The sequence below is a fragment of the Eschrichtius robustus genome, chromosome 4, assembly GCF_028021215.1.
Source record: "Eschrichtius robustus isolate mEscRob2 chromosome 4, mEscRob2.pri, whole genome shotgun sequence".
NCBI lineage: Eukaryota > Metazoa > Chordata > Mammalia > Artiodactyla > Eschrichtiidae > Eschrichtius > Eschrichtius robustus.
The window spans coordinates 126,805,462-126,823,764 of NC_090827.1; the positions used below are offsets into that span (position 1 = coordinate 126,805,462).

General features: G+C 36.1%; 1 protein-coding gene across 2 annotated transcripts in view; it reads right to left on the bottom strand.

Moving 5' to 3' along the window:
* Positions 1-18,303, bottom strand: part of LOC137763860 (bifunctional heparan sulfate N-deacetylase/N-sulfotransferase 4) — a 234,218-nt gene that overhangs the window by 8,075 nt on the left and 207,840 nt on the right. Inside the window, exons 9-11 of one of the 2 annotated variants that reach the window (XM_068542320.1) lie at positions 9,792-9,966; positions 4,884-5,054; positions 3,839-3,948 (exon numbers count right to left, since the gene is read on the bottom strand). In XM_068542320.1, the coding sequence (XP_068398421.1) occupies positions 3,839-3,948; positions 4,884-5,054; positions 9,792-9,966 (456 nt within the window). The remainder of the gene's footprint in view (positions 1-3,838; positions 3,949-4,883; positions 5,055-9,791; positions 9,967-18,303) is intronic. The other variant, XM_068542321.1, reaches the window with a different exon arrangement.

An 18,303-nucleotide genomic window follows, 5' to 3' on the forward strand; every position in this document is an offset into this window, starting at 1 on the left:
ACTGTAATGAAAAAGAACATATAGATCTTTAGTCTTTTCTTATGATGAAATTATTAAGTTTTATATTTTACCTGTTCATCCATAAAAGATGAAAGATGAACTACAAAACTACAACCATATATATAGGATCTTTAGAATATTTATTGTCTTATTTCTATGATTTCCCTGTTAAAATATATTCACAGATTTCTTTGAAATCATTCAATGGTATATAGTAAGGTGACTGAATGTAATGTAAATATACTTTTTTTTTTTTAAACATCTTTATTGGAGTATAATTGCTTTACAGTGGTGTGTTAGTTTCTGTTTTATAACAAAGTGAATCAGCTATACATATACATATATCCCCATATCTCTTCCCTCTTGTGTCTCCCTCCCTCCCACTCTCCCAAACCCACCCCTCTAGGTGGTCACAAAGCACCGAGCTGATCTCCCTGTGCTATGTGGCTGCTTCCCACTAGCTATCTATCTTACATTTGGTAGTGTATATATGTCCATGCCACTCTATCACTTTGTCCCAGCTTACCATTCCCCTGCCCCATGTCCTCAAGTCCATTCTCTAGTAGGTCTGCGTCTTTATTCCCATCTTGCCCCTAGGTTCTTCATGACCACTTTTTTTTTTTTTTTTAGATTCCATATATATGTGTTAGCATACGGTATTTGTTTTTCTCTTTCTGACTTACTTCACTCTGTATGACAGACTCTAGGTCCATCCACCTCACTACAAATAACTCAATTTCATTTCTTTTTATGGCTGAGTAATATTCTATTGTATATATGTGCCACATCTTCTTTATCCATTCGTCTGTCGATGGACACTTAGGTTGTTTCCATGTATATAAACCTGAATTAAAGCTTCCAAGAAAACTGCTATATTTTTTTTAACAGTTCAAAATGTTTATACTTTTCAAGGAGGAAATTAAAAGGGTAAAGATATAATTCACTATATTTTTCCAGAGAACATGAGACACAGATTATACAAATGGTGAATGGAAGATTAGACAAATCTTCATTTCTTTTGTTGAAGGCAGATGATCCTATTGGTTAATTCAGACCCAATACTCTTAAAGAAAATTCTAATGTTGTTTTGTTCCCATGGCTGCCCAAAGTTACAAAAGAAAGAATGTGTGGCCTAATTATTTGGTTTAAACTCAGATATATAAGAATTTTTGTTTAGGACTAACAAGGTAGGAAAAATGAAAGAATAAACCAAATAGGAAGGGAAATTTTAAATTTACTGCTATGGGACTTGCTGCATGCATAAAACATCGAAAAGGTTTGCATTTTTGTTGCTCAGCAGATGTTTTAGAAAGATGGAGCATAATTGAGTAGGACGTAAAGTTAATTAGCTGCAGAATATTTTGTTGCCCTGGGCCCATTCCTATAATACCGGTGCACCTGCAATTTGCTTCTGCACATATGTGAACTCATTCAGGGGGAGAGGGAATATTTCGTCACAGTTCCCTGCCCAATCTATTACTAGAGACCTGATCTTTGCAATCCAGGTTGTCCTAGTACATGTTATCAATTAAAATTAAATACATCACTGGTTAAATGGATAAAAGGAAGACAGAGTCATTTCCAACCTGGACTTTTCAATCTGCTCCTTGCCTATCATAGGCCTTTCTCTAGTTTTCATTAATTTCCCAAGAGGAAAAACAATTCTGCATGCTGTACAAAATGAGATGGGGAAAGCAGCATAACAGTGCCCCTAAACAGCATTTTCTGCCTCAGGATGAGAATATTTAACTGCATTCAGGCAAAATACAGCTCTGGCAACCAAGCCAAGATATTTATACATACTGAGAGCATCTCTTTTGCTCTCCGGTGTACAGAGGTCTCAGGATGGGCTGCTGTCTCTCCTTGCTCTCCAAACAGCTGTTGTGAGGCAGAGTTTAATACAACCTGAGGAAGGGGAGCCATCCAGAATATTGAAAGTCATTCTTTTAGATAGGGTTGCCATAACCTTGAATCCACATTACTTTGCTGCCCTGGTTTCATTTATTTCATTGACAATGTTATATACCCGAAGTCTAACAATGGGCATTTATTCTTGCTAAGTTATATCAATTCCTTGTTTTATGGTTTGGTTTCAGTAGGCATGAAATTGTGAAATTAAGATGCAAAGCCTTTCTCAAATAACTGTTAGACAACTTTGAGGATATGAATTTGTTGCCTTACAAATTCTTTTATTACACTGAACATCACTATAGTTATTAATTTTTGTGATGTGTGAGACATATTAAAAACCATATATTCTGTACTTGTTTGTAATCTCTTCTTTAAAAGTATGATTTTACAGGTTTGTTGAACCATAAGGAACTATTTGTAGTAAACAGGATAGAACCATTCCCTAAACTACTGCAGGCAGGCAGGGGAAGACATGCTGACATCAATAAGTATTTATGTAAACGTATTATGGGAAGCTTTGTCTACTTAATCAACAGGGGCCATGCCTTGTGTTGTAATTTCCATGTGTAGGTAAAAACTTCATTAGACTTGTTTTAGTGGATAAGGAACAACACAATCTTATTGCTTCTTTTCCTGTCCTTCCATTACCCTCTCTAATTGTCTAATTGCTGACTCTAATCTGCTGTGAACTGGGAAATTATATAATCAAGCTTGTTAAAATTTTGTCTAAAACTTAATAGGCTGTATATCAGGCCTTTGTGAGGGCATCAAGTACATGCCCTTTTAAATATATATTTTGACTTCTTGGAGCTTTTGTTTTTGTTTGTTATTTTGCTTCTTTACACTTTTTTTTCCATTTTCAATTACCCAAGTATATGATTTTATTTTCCCAAGGTGACTGCAACAATACACCCCCTCCCACATTCTCTTCTGCAGAACGACCTTGCCCCTCCTCATCAAGAGGCGGAGGCTCCTTTCCCTCCCCTTGGATTTGCACTGGCTCTAGTGACTTGGTTGCAATCAATAGAATATGACATAAGTGATGCTATGTGACTTGCAAGGCTAGATCAGAGAAGGCCTTGAACCACATTCGCTCGATATACCACCCCCTCTCAGAACACAAAGCCACTACACTGTGAGAAAGTCACACAGAGAGGTCTCGTCCCACTGAGCTCAGCTTCGAGCCATCCCAGTCCAAGAGCCAAAGATGTGAGTAAAGAAGCCTCCAGAAGACTCCAGTCTCCAGCCGTTCAAGTCATACCTAGATATTCATGTCTTCCCAAATATGGCCCCAGGTATATATTTTGAGCAGAGACAAGTTGTCCTGGCTGTGTCCTGTCTAAATTCCCAGCCCACAGCATCCATGAGCATAATAAAATGGCTACGGTTACATGCCGGTAGGTTCTGGGTGGTCAGCTGTGCAATAATAACTACAACATTATACGTGATTATATTTGGTTATACACAATTTAATAAATACAGAGTAAAACATGAATGTATCCCTTTCCCAGTTCTGCCCAAAACACTACTCACTTTCACAGAGCTAATGGAGGCCATCAACATTTTATTTCTAACCTGTAAATTACTTGGGGAAAGAGATCATCTTTCTCACCTTTGTAACCTCAATTCCTAGAACACTTTCTGCATAGAGTAGGCATGTAGAAAGTTTACTTAAACAAATTTATACTGGGAAAAAGCTCACAAAAAGGGGAATTTGTGATACATAAAATGCCTATAAGGTAAAGTGTTCCTGGTATTCAAAAGGGAGACACTACATGAATAATGAGGACATTCCTTTGACTGCTTTTGAGTAGCATAATGATGTATAAATTCATACCTAGTATTAATGATGCTATATACACACCTACCAGTGATAATTTATGATGGCAAATAATGGAAATGAAATCAACCATGAGAATAGACTCACGTTAGTGCTTCAGAGTAATTATAATGAGGTGTAACTCCCAGAAACTTCTGGACTTCGTCCATCACAGTAACTGGGTCAGATCTCAGCTGCTGTCCATCAATAATTAGCAACTGTAGAGTCAAAAATAGTCACTTTATGAAGAACAAAATTAAATTAAATAGACCAAGCTGCCTCCCTTGACCTGGTAAGATGTTAATCAACTAGATCAGTGTGAAAAGGAAGAAAATATGGACTACTTAGCATACATGTTAATGTTTACTATTCTTGTGTCCTTCCAAATAAACAGCAAATCTTGCCAAAGGCATTTTTTATAACCCTTAACTAACTTGATTGTAAATCATAAATAAACACTGACACTCTCTTGATTTAGTAGTTCAGTAGAAACACGATTTTCCATCTGCTCTGTAATACAGATAATTATCCAACCTATGAAATTCCATGAGTTAACCTTGGAGCCAAGGGCTTGGAAATAATGGGCATACAGATGAAAATTAACCATCTATTCTCCCTACAAACCACAACAGAGAACTCAGGTTTTAGTTGTGACCTGACTGGAATGAAGAAGATAAAGGATGTGGACACTTTCCTCAGATCCTTATTTCCTGTTCTATCCCAAGTTCCTGGAGCTGTTACAACACTTTCCGTTTTGACAGTCTAATCCACGACCTCCTTCTTTCCTTATAAGAGTCCCACAGGACAGATGACACACGGGTATCTGCACATGGTGTTCCATAAAGGTTCTGTCTCACTGGCTGCTCCTCTACTGGTGATTGCCTATGAAGCACCTGATGCCTCCTGTGTGAGGCCCTACCACTTTGAGACCAGCTACTATCCAAAAGAAGATCCCCAGAATGTGTTTCACAGCCACTTAACATTGTAATACTACCATTGACATTAAAAATGTAAAAATCCACATTTCTTCCTTAGGTATGATCATCTCTGATAACAAATTGCTATCTGTGGCAATGTTAATTTATATTTTCTGTTTGTCAGTGCAACACTATGAGGATATAATAAACAGAAGAAATTCAGTTCAGGACATTACCTGAGAAGTAGCAAAGTAAGTTAGCCATCTTTCTATGTGGACCGCATACCATCCAGGTAATAGGCATCTTCTCTGCAAAGTTTTCACGTCAGATGGGGCCCAATGTGCTGTTGTGATAACTTCATAGAAATTAAACCTCAGGGCAGCTGGATCTTCATGTGATCTTTGGTGCTTTAATAAGAAAGTCAATTGTAAAATTAATTTTCTTTATGCCTGCATAGGTATGTGTGCATGTATGTGTTTGATGTGTGGATATATGTGTGGGTGTCATGTGTCTTTTATTCCAAAAAAAGTAACAAAAAATAATTAATTGATTTTAGAATGAAAAATAAGGTGAAAAGTGCATACTATATTGAAACCTAGGCATTGGCATATTGTTTATATAGAGTATAAGGGTTCCATATATATCAAGTAGCATTCAGATAAGCCTGTGGTTGCCTTCATGTCTAAAATGTTTAGGTGCAAGACAAGAGACAGAGTACAAGGATTTTCTCCATGGGTCTGATTATAAGTGAAAAGATGTCAGGGACCAGACAGATCAAGCCTGATGAAAAGAGATTTTGATTGGCAGGAGTAGGCTTACATATTACTGTGCTCTTGTTTCATTACAGCCACTGCTGAGGGTTCTGACAATTCCCTAATATCCCTGTGTGTCAGGTGCTATGGGTACAGAGAAGGCAGATGTTTATTCTTGCTTGCTCAGGTGTCACATTTACGTTGATGTTGCCCAAGGCACTTCACTTTGACCCTCCCAAGGGTTTCCACCTAACTCTGCTAATTCCTAAATACCAATTCACTACTGCTTTTCAGTACCAAATTCTCTGAATCTTTCACCTCCTACCATCATTGGTCAAGCTCAAGAGCCCAACACAAATCAATACAATTTTATAAGCATTCATTAAGATCCTTCCCAGAACAATAACCTGCAATAGATTCTAGAGATAAAAAGATATAGGTAAGACAAAATTGCTGTCTTCAAAGAAATCAAAATCTGGTATGGAAAACAATAGATTAACAGATTGTGATAAAGTCATATATTTGACTAGAGGTATAAGTTATTTGCTGTGATAGTCAGACCAACAAGTGATTAGTTCTGAATGAAAGATGAAGGGATCTTTTTTAATGATTGATGCTTTTGAGTTAAAATGTAGTGAGAAAGATTTTAATAAGCAGAAAAAAATAAATGTGGAAACTACGAGAACTTTAAAGTAAATTTGAGTGAAGATGAATGAGGTGTGTGGGACTGGATGAATTGATTTTGCAAGATATCTAAAAGTGAACTTAAAGAAAATTTACTACAGGATAAGGATGGAAGTATATTAGAGCCTGATAGAATTATGTAATAGCAGCCCTTATATATGTTAGAAATAAAAATTGCTAAAAAGTAAAGATGATTAAGTGGTAAATGGTTAAAGTGTAACTAATGAGTGGTAGGTTGGTAGAAATAATAATACTTTTGAAGCCCTCTCATAATTGCTTATTTATTGACCTTATTTGTAAATGCTTTATGCTACATACATAGAGACTACATAGTACATTTAATTAATACAAGGTGTAGAAACAGGGTAACTTGGGTAAAGAAATATAAACATAGTATGTGCATGTTAATACAGTAATGTGAACGTTTCTACTTTGCACAGTGATAATATGGAATTGTACTTAATCTGCTCTATATTGACTTATACCAGTTTAGCACCAACTTTTTTTTATACTTATACAACTAAAAAGATTAGCGTAAAAATATGACCAGAAGTCACACAGAACTGGAAAAAATAGCACTATAGGTCCTCTGTGAGGCCCATTATAAAAATGTGGGGTAGAAATTACAGTGGCAGGTGACATTTGTAGGAGTTTCTGAATTATACCTGCTGAGCTTCAAATTTATGGTACTTACTGAATAGACAGGACTGGGTAATAATGTAGCCTAAGTAATAGGTTCCATTATTTTGAAATGTACAGCAGGCTGGGGACCCTACTCTTAGCAATATAGCAATAAAAAGTATTATCAGAAAAATTTATTCATTTCAAATGTGTATGTTCAAAGAATTTACTTGAAGAAGTAGGCATAGATTCTCTCTTTTTTAAAAAAAATTGTTGAATCCATGTGGGAAAAAAAAAGATTCATATAAATCTGCTCTAAGCAGTGACCATTTTTTCTGCCAGGAAAATGTGCAACATTTTCCCCCAAGTGTTCACATTCAAAATGTTTCATTAAGGCTTAACAACTCAATATTTTTGGCACGATTGAAAAAAATAAGTTTATCTTGCTTTGCAATGTGAATTTTGTTATAGTGAGAAAGACACATTGTTGTATATTAGGGAGTCAATGACTCATGGATTCTAACAATAATTTCTGGATTTTGCTCCCAAAACAAGTGTTCCACTTGAATTCCTAACCACTTGCAATCTCAGTTTGCAGTATCACGTTTTTCTGTCCATCATTATTGTTCTTAGCGATATATGTTTATTGAAGAAATTTTGAAAAGTCAAGAAAAAGAATAAAGGAAAAAGAAAAATTACTTGTTATTTTACAATGCTATAAAGTTTTTTCTTTTAATCTACTTTATTTTGGCATTAATTTATGTATGCACACATATCATTGGGATTTTAGTACATATAGATTATTACCACCTTAAATTCAAGGCCATCAGCTTTAACTAGGCTTTCATTGCAGTGGGCAATTTTACATTTCTCTGGTCAACTTTACCTCACCCCTGTAGCAAGATTTCATACCCCCTTTATTCTGTCCTTAAACTACTGCCTCCCAAATTTTCCCCCTCTTTTCATTAGATTAAGTTGTTCTCAACTTTCTAAAGGAAAAAGACACCATCATAGTCACTTTAATTTCTCTATCCCAGACCTTCAAATTTACTAGCAAGTACATGTAAACCCTTTTCTATCCCTTAGGTTTCAATGCAGGGGTTCTTAATAACTCCCGCTGATAGAATTCAGAGGATCTATGAACATGAATCTTCAAAAAAAGTCTCTTTATTTTTAGTAACTTCTAAATAAAATTTGGTATGTACTGTACTTGTGATTTTACCACCAATAAAAATCAGTTCTTTTTTATCACATTACAGGTCTTTCAGATATATCAAATGTTTATACTCACCGCTATTTCAAAATTACAGTAGTATTAGCCCCATCATTAGATCTTGCCATTTAATGATTTAGTAAATATTTGTTACTGATTTTAAATTACTTCTTTTAATTGCAAATTACATCTTTAGCCTTCCCGCACCCCCGCACAACACCTGTATCCTTCTTCAGTGCTTCTTTTTCACGGGAATATATGGCTATCATCCAGTTGCCCAGACTGGAAATTTGATTTATCTTTGACTCTGTTTTCTGACCAGGTTCTGTTGATTTTAATCCCTAAAGATTTCTTGATACTTTATCCTTCATCCTGTTTCTACTTATTATCTTTGTCCTTGCTACCGCCATTTCACAGCAGGACTATTGCAATAGCCTCTACTTGACTTCTCTGAGTGGTCACTTCTTCCACTCCAATCCATTCTTCAAATAGCAGATAGTATCATGTTTTCTAAAAGGAATTCTGGTAGTTACACACTAACTAAACTAATGTTAAACTAATTCTGGTTTAACATTTTAAAAAGGCTTTTGATGGCTCAAGGAATGGTGGCCACTTGGTTCTCCCACTTGGCTTCTAGCTCCCATGTGCTTCTCAGACTCATCTCCCGCAGGTCTCCACCTCGGGTTTTGCTCTCTAACCACATGAACCTTTTTTTAGTTCTTTAGCTGTGCTGTGGTTCTTTGCACCCAGGGGACTACACATACTTTCTCTCTGCCCCACTCTCCCTCTACCCTCACTCAGTTAAACCTACTTGTCCATCAGTTTTAAGTCTAAAGTTGATTTCTCTAGAGAGTGCTCTCATAGCAGCTCCCATACTCCCTCACAGAGCATTCAAAATTTCTAATTATATACCTTTTTGCTTATTTGATTAATATCTATCCACACATTAGAATGAACACTATGTTTTAATTATCATCCTATGGATTAAAACCATCATGAAATGCTGAAGAATACTCCATTTTGGTGTGACACAATTCTATATTGTTGGACATTTACTTTTCCTTTTGTTATTATTATTATGATTAGTATCTCGATGAATAAAAAAGGGATACATATTTTTAATCCTTTTGAGGTTTTCTTATGATCGATTCCAGAAGAGGAATCACAGCACAAAAGTACCTTTACAAACCTTTTGATAACTGTCATCAAATTAGTTTTCAGAAAATATCTCCATATATATCCTTCTATTGGAAAGTTCGAGCACCTTTATCATCACACCCTTGTCAACAGAGAGAATAAGCGTGACAATTTTTGCCAAGATGATATTTTTAAAAGTACCATTTTGATTTATATTTTGTTGATCCCTAATTAGGTTGATCATTTTTCATGTAAATTATTGTGCGGTTGGATTTGTGTGTGTATGTAAATTGTTTACCTATGCCTTTTGCTTGTCTGCTCATTTTTTTACTCAAATATTTATTTAGTTAGTTAGTTACTTTTACCAATTTTCAGGAACTTTTTTTTTTTACAAATTAAGGGAACTAAGCCATTTAACATGTATTGCTAAAGATGCTCTACTTAGATAGTTATTTTAATTTTGTTAATTGTGACTGACCAACATTTTACATGTTTATATGGTTCAATCTATTAATTCTTTGATGTGTGATTTTCTTCTGTTATGTTATGCTTGAAACTCCTTGCCCAAATTGATATCAATTAGATCTTATCAATATTTCTTATTTCTCATAATTTTTTTTGTTTGTTTAGCTCTTTTAACATTTGACTGTTCAATACATCTGGACTTTGGTAATTCACGTTGCTTACATTCAAGCTATGACCAAATGCTTTTAACGGTATTTTTCACTGCTTCATACCTGATACCAAGAGTATGCCCTGTCTGAGGGGTCAATGAGGATGGTGATGATCTTGGCTTTGGGGACCAGAGATGCAGCTCGTTTGGGAGCTTCTTCTGAATGGAAGTAATTAGCACTCTTTTCAAATAGAAAGTCACTTGTAATGTTGGATGGAGTAGGGAAAAATTCCATATACCTGAAGGCAGAGAAAGACAAATAATTAATTTGAGGTCTAATTGATTTCCTGCCATACTACGGATAAGAAATAATTTAAATATTTTTACATCCATTTATATCAATTTCTAATTATTGGAGTTATAATAGTCAAAATAGAGACTATTCTATACACTTTGAATGTAAAAACAATCCCAGGTAATATTGTTCTAATGGACTAGTTAGGGCAGGGGAAAGAGTGAGATGAAATAGGTAGGTTGTTAAAGAACAGAGGGAAAATCCTTTAGACTTGGGTTGATGTTCTGTGCTATCAAAAACCAAAACCAGAAAAATTAGGTTTACCCTTGGCAAACAGCAAATTACACCATATTGCCTAGTAAATATTTTAAATTACTTCATATCTTTAATTAGTTAATAATTTTTCAGACTCCGGGAGGGCTCATGCCAAGGAGTACTTCCCAGAACTTTTGCTGCCAGTGTCCTTGTCCCCACAGTGAGCCACAGCCAACCCTGCCTCTGCAGGAGACCCTCCAACACTAGCAGCCATGTGGCTGACAGGGTCTTGGTGCTCTGACCTAGTGTCAGGACTGAGCCACTGAGGTGGGAGAGCCGAGTTCAGGACATCGGTCAACCAGAGACCTCTCGGCTCCATGTAATATCAAACGGTGAAAGCTTTCCCAGAGATCTCCATTTCAACCCTAAGACCCAGCTCCACTCAATGACCAGCAAGCGCCAGAGCTGGACACCCTTTGCCAAACAACTAGCAAAACAGGAACACAACGCCACCCATTAGTAGAGAAGCTGCCTAAAATCATAATAAGGTCACAGACACACCAGGTGCATCTGAAAACACATCACCGGACGTGGTCCTCCCAACTAGAAAGACAAGATCCAGCCTCATCCACCAGAACACAGGCACTGGTCCCCTCCACCAGGAAGCCTACACAAACCACTGAACCAACCTTACCAACTGGGGGCAGACACCAAAAACAACAGGCACTACGAACACGCAGCCTGCAAAAAGGAGACCCCAAACACAGAAAGTTAAGCAAAATGAGAAGAAACAGAAACACACAGCAGATGAAGGAGCAAGGTAAAAACCCACCAGACCAAACAAATGAAGAAGAAATAGGCAGTCTACCTGAAAAAGAATTCAGAGTAATGATAGTAAAGATGATCCAAAATCTTGGAAATAGAATGGAGAAAATACAAGAAACATTTAACAAGGACCTACAAGAACTAAAGAGCAAACAAACAATGATGAACAACACAATAAATGAAATTAAAACTTCTCTAGAAGGAATCAATAGCAGAATAACTGAGGCAGAAGAATGTATAAGTGACCTGGAAGATAAAATAGTGGAAATAACTACCTCAGAGCAGAATAAAGAAAAAAGAATGAAAAGAATTGAGGACAGTCTCAGAGACTTCTGGAACAACATTAAACACACCAACATTCAAATTATAGGGGTCCCAGAAGAAGAAGAGAAAAAAAAAAAAAAAGGGACTGAGAAAATATTTGAAGAGATTATAGTTGAAAACTTCCCTAATATGGGAAAGGAAATAGTCAATCAAGTCCAGGAAGCGCAGAAAGTCCCATACAGGATAAATCCAAGGAGAAACACACCAAGACACATATTAGTCAAACTATGAAAAATTAAATGCAAAGAAAAAATATTAAAAGCTGCAGGGAAAAGCAACAAATAACATAATAAGGAATCCCCATAAGGTTAACAGCTGATCTTTCAGCAGAAACTCTGCAAGCCAGAAGGGAGTGGCAGGACATATGTAAAGAGATGTAAGGGAAAAACCTACAATCAAGATTACTCTACCCAGCAAGGATCTCATTCAGATTTGACAGAGAAATTAAAACCTTTACAGACAAGCAAAAGCTAAGAGAAATCAGCACCACCAAACCAGCTTTACAACAAATGCTAAAGGAACTTCTCTAGGCAGGAAACACCAGAGAAGGAAAAGACCTACAATAACAAACCCAAAACAATTAGGAAAATGGTAATAGGAACATGCATATCGATAACTACCTTAAAAGTAAATGGATAAAGTGCTCCAACCAAAAGACACAGACTGGCTGAATGGATACAAAAACAAGACCGGTATATATGCTCTCTATAGGAGACCCACTTCAGATCTAGGGACACATACAGACTGAAAGTGAGGGGATGGAAAAAGATATTCCATGCAAATGGAAATCAAAAGAAAGCTGGAGTAGCAATTCTCATATCAGACAAAATAGACTTTAAAATAAAAACTATTACAAGAGACAAAGAAGGACATTACATAATGATCAAGAGATCAATCCAAGAAGAAGATATAACAATTGTAAATATTTATGCACCAACATAGGAGCACCTCAATACATAAGGCAAACGCCAACAGCCATAAAAGGGGAAATCGACAGTAACACAATAAATGTAGGGGACTTTTAACACCTCACTTTCGCCAATGGACAGATCATCCCAAATGAAAATAAATAAGGAAACACAAACTTTTAAATGATACATTAAACAAGACGAACTTAATTCATATTTATAGTGCATTCCATCCAAAAACACTTTCTTCTCAAGTGCACGTAGAACATTCTCCAGGATAGATCATATCTTGGGTCATAAATCAAGCCTTGGTAAATTTGAGAAAATTGAAATCGTATCAAGTATCTTTTCTGACCACAACACTATGAGACTAGATATCAATTACAGGAAAAAATCTGTAAAAAATACAAACACATGGAGGCTAAACAATACACTACTAAATAACCAAGAGATCACTGAAGAAATCAAAGAGGAAATCAAAAAAATACCTAGAAACAAATGACAATGAAAACACAACTCAAAACCTATGGGATGCAGCAAAAGCAGTTCTAAGAGGGACGTTTATAGCAGTACAATCCATTTCAGGAAACAAGAAACACTCAAATAAACAACCTAACCTTACATCTAAAGCAATTAGAGAAAGAAGAACAAAAAAACCCCGAAGTTAGCAGAAGGAAAGAAAGCATAAATATCAGATCAGAAATAAATGAATGAGAAATGAAGGAAACAATAGCAAAGATCAATAAAACTAAAAGCTGGTTCTTTGAGAAGATAAACAAAATTGATAAACCATTAGCCAGACACATCAAGAAAAAATGGGAGAAGACTCAAATCAATAGTATTAGAAATGAAAAAGGAGAAGTAACAACTGACACTCCAGAAATACAAAGGATCATGAGAGATTACTACAAGCAACTATATGCCAATAAAATGGACAACCACGAAGAAATGGACAAATTCTTAGAAAGGCACAACCTTCCGAAACTGAACCAGGAAGAAATAGATAATAAAAACAGACCAATCACAAGCACTGAAATTGAAACTGTGATTAAAAGTCTTCCAGCAGACAAAAGTCCAGGACCAGATGGCTTCACAGGTAAATTCTATCACGCATTTAGAGAAGAGCTAACCCCTATCCTTCTCAAACTCTTCCAAAATATAGCAGTGGGAGGAACACTCCCAAACTCATTCTACAAGGCCACTATCACCCTGATACCAAAACCAGACAAAGATGTCAGAAAAAAATAAAACTACAGGCCAATATCACTGATGAACATAGATGCAAAAATCCTCAACAAAATACTAGCAAACAGAATCCAACAGCACATTAAAAGGATCATACACTATGATCAAGTGGGGTTTATCCCAGGAATGGAAGGATTCTTCAATACACACAAAGCAATCAATGTCATAAACCATATTAACAAATTGAAGGAGAAAAACCATATGATCATCTCAATAGATGCAGAAAAAGCTTTCGACAAAATTCAACACCTATTTATGATAAAAAACTCTCCAGAAAGTTGGCATTGAGGGGACTTACCTCAACATAATCAAGGCCATATATGACAAACCCACAGCCAACATCGTTCTCAATGGTGAAAAACTGAAACCATTTCCATTAAGATCAGGAAGAAGACAATGTTGCCCACTCTCACCACTATTATTCAACACAGTTTTGGAAGTTGTAGCCACAGCAGTCAGAGAAGAAAAAGAAATTAAAGGAATCTAAATCAGAAAAGAAGAAGTAAAACTGTCACTGTTTGTAGATGACATGATACTATGCATATAGAATCCTAAAGATGCTATCAGAAAGCTACTAGAGCTAATCCATGAATTTGGTAAAGTAGCAGGATACAAAATTAATGCACAGAAATCTCTTGCATTCCTATACACTAATGATGAAAAATCTGAAAGAGAAATTAAGGCAACACTCTCATTTACCACTGCAGCAAAAAGAATAAAATACCTAGGAATAAACCTACCTAAGGACACAAAAGACCTGTATGCAGAAAACTATAACACTGATGAAAGAAATTAAAGATGATACAAACAGATGGAGAAATATACCATGTTCTTGGATTGGAAGAATCTATATTGTGAAAATGACTATACTACTGAAAGCAATCTACAGATTCAATGCAATCCCTCTCAAACTACCAATGGTATTCTTCACAGAACTAGAACAAAAAATTCCACAATTTGTATGGAAACACAGAAGACCCAGAATGGCCAAAGCAACCTTTAGAAAGAAAAAACAGAGCTGGAGGAATCAGGTTTCTGGACTTCAGACTATACTAAAGCTACAGTAATCAAGACAGTATTGTACTGGCACAAAAACAGAAATATAGATCAATGGAACAGGATAGAAAGCCCAGAGATAAACCCACGCACATATGGTCACCTTATTTCTGATAAAGGAGGCAAGAATATACAATGGAGAAAAGACAGCCTCTTCAGTAAGTGGTGCTGGGAAAATGGGACCGCTACGTGTAAAAGAATGAAATTAGAACACTCCCTAACACCATACGCAAAAATAAACTCAAAATGGATTAAAGACCTAAATGTAAGGCCAGAAACTATAAAACTCTTAGAGGAAAACATAGGCAGAACACTCTATGACATAAATCACAGCAAGATCCTTTTTGACCCACCTCCTAGAGAAACAGAAATAAAAACAAAAATAAACAAATGGGACCTAATGAAACTTAAAAGCTTCTGCACAGAAAAGGAAATCATAAACAAGATGAAAAGAGAACCCTCAGAATGGGAGAAAATATTTGCAAACAAAGCAACTAACAAAGGATTAATCTCCAAAATATACAAACAGCTCATGCAGCTCAATATCAAAAAAAAACAACAACCCAATCCATAAATGGGCAGAAGACCTAAATAGACATTTCTCCAAAGAAGATATACAGATTGCCAACAAACACATGAAAGGATGCTCAGTATCACTAATCATTAGAGAAATGCAAATCAAAACTACAATGAGGTATCACCTCACACCAGTCTGAATGCCCATCATCAAAAAATCTACAAACAATAAATGCTGGAGAGGGTGTGGAGAAAAGGGAACCCTCTTGTACTGTTGGTGGGAATGTAAATTGATACAGCCACTATGGAGAACAGTATGGAGGTTCCTTAAAAAACTGAAAATAGAATTACCATAAGACCCTGCAATCCCACTACTGGGCATATACCCTGAGAAAACCATAATTCAAAAAGAGTCATGTACCACAATGTTCATTGCAGCTTTATTTACAATAGCCAGGACATGGAAGCAACCTAAGTGTCCATCGACAAATAAATGGATAAAGAAGATGTGGCACATATATGCAATAGAATATTACTCAGCCATAAAAAGAAACAAAATTGAGTTATTTGTAGTGATGTGGATGGACCTAGAGACTGTCATACAGAGTGAAGTAAGTCAGAAAGAGAAAAACAAGTACCGTATGCTAACACATATATATGGAATCTAAAAAAAAATATATGGTTCTGAAGAACCTAGGGGCAGGAAAGGAATAAAGACGCAGACGTGGAGAATGGACTTGAGGACACGGGGAGGGGGAAGGGAAAGCTGGGATGAAATGAGAGAGTGGCATGGACATATATACACTACCAAAGGTAAAACAGCTGGTGAGAAGCAGCTGCATAGCACAGGGGGATCAGCTCGGTGCTTTGTGTCCACTTAAAGGGGTGGGATAGGGAGGGTGGGAGGGAGGGAGTCGCAAGAGGGAAGAGTTATGGGAACATATGTATATGTGTAACTGATTCACTTTGTTATAATGCAGAAACTAACACACCATTGTAAAACAATTATACTCCAATAAAGATGTTAAAAAAAAAAAACCTTCTTATTTGAGGATATAGTTTTAAGCAATTACATATACATTAAAAATGGGCAGAAGAACTGAATAGACATTTTTCCAAAGAGGAAATGCAGATGGCCAACAGGCACATGAAAAGATGCTCAACATTGCTTATCATCAGGGAAATGCATATCAAAACCACAATGAGATATCACCTCACACCTGTCAGAATGGCTATCATCAAAAAGAACACAAATAACAAGTGTCCGTGAGGATGTGGAGAAAAGGGAACCCTTGTACACTGTTGGTGGGAATTTAAATTGGTGCAGCCACTGTGGAAAACAGTATGGAAGTTCCTCAAAACTACCATATGACCCAGCAATTCAACTCCAGGGTATATATTGAAAATAACCAAAAGCACTAATTCAAAAAGTTACATGCACCCCAATGTCCATAGCACGTTATTTACGATTGCCGAGATATGGAAGCAACCTATATGTCCATCAACAGATGAATGGATAAAGAAGATGTGGTATGAATATGCAATGTAATACTATTCAGCCGTAAAAAAGAACAAAGGTTCGCCATTTGCAGCAACATAGATGGACCTGGAGGGCATTATGCTAAGTGAAATAAGTCAGAAAAGGACAAATGCTGTATGATACACTTACATGTGGAATCTAAAAAATACAGCAAACTAATGAATATAACAAAAAAGAAGCAGACTTACAGATATGGAGAAGAAACTAGTGGTTACTAGTGGCGGGGGGAGAGGGGCAATATAGGGGTGGGAAAGTGGGAGGTACAAACTATTGTGTGTAAGATAGGCTCAAGGATGTATTGTACAACACGGGGAATATAGTCAATATTTCGTAATAACCATAAAAGGAAAGTAACCTTTAAAAATTGTATAAAAATTTTTTTTTAAATAGGGAAACTAAACAAAATAAATTATTTCTAACTTGGAAAAAAAAAAAGAGAATTTTTCAAGTACCTCACAGGATAGACTGCTAAACTATTTACACCTTTGTGGAAAATTTATATAACATTTTCCTTTCACAGTTGGTCTCTCAAAATATATTCTTCCCTGTGTCATCCATACTAGACGTAATTAAGGAATTATTCTTATCTTGATTTGTATATATTAAACTTTTATGATATGTTTAAAATTCCTGAGGATAAAATGTGTTCTCTCAAAAAAAAAATAGAAAATTTATGTTTGCAAACTTGAATGCAAAATTCTTAAATTGAGATTAAAGTGCACAAAAGAGGAAAATGTCAGAATAGCTATAAAATGCTAAACAGATTAGGGCATAGTTGCTTTCCTCCTTTTTAACTTCTGCATGATTTGTAGTATGTGTAGCAATGTGAACACATTATAGTCTATCCAGAGTAATTAAAGAGATATTTCCTGCCAGTTGATCCTGTGGTGCCTCGGCAGGTTCACTCTTCCATCTGCTGTGGAAACATTCCTCTGTGTGTAGATTATGGAATCAATATGTTCAGAGGTTAATTCAGTGCGAGGCGTTAATTATGTGTGTAACCCTCTTTACAGCTCATCACTTCTCTAACCCTCAGATGTTCTAGAAATAAATAATAAGAGCAATTAAGAATTCACATAAGACACTTATTCTCATCTTTGACATTTGTTATTATATTTCCCAAATGTGAAGTGGTGAAAAGTCTCATCTATATTCCTGCTTAACAATTTGTGTTCCATTTGAGCTCACAGATAAAATTGCTGCTCTGCTTTCAGTAACTTGCATGCAATTTCAAAATTCATTTAGTCTTTTTAAAGTAAGGTAGAATAGTGATCTCCTAGGTGCAGAGTGGACACGGCTCTACTCACGATGGGAAGTCAAATCTGTTCACTGGCATTGCCCCTGCCCCACTCTCCTCCTAGCTGCATCTTCAAAGAATGAGCCTTTCATGAGGACATATTCACGCGTAATGTTGACATAAGGTCACATGCTACAGAGGTATGCATTGAGGGGAACTTTCCTCAGGGGGGATTTGGAAATCAGGGCCATATTTTCCTTAGAAAATTGGGATAGAGCTAGAAAAAATCCCCAGAGTGAACATCAGTTGCAATACCAGGTTTATTCTATTTCAGTTTAGGAAAAATATTGTGATTTTGACATTTTCATAACTTATCAAATACAAAGTAATTTTCCTCTTATGCACATGTGTGACTAGCATTAATATGATTTTGGA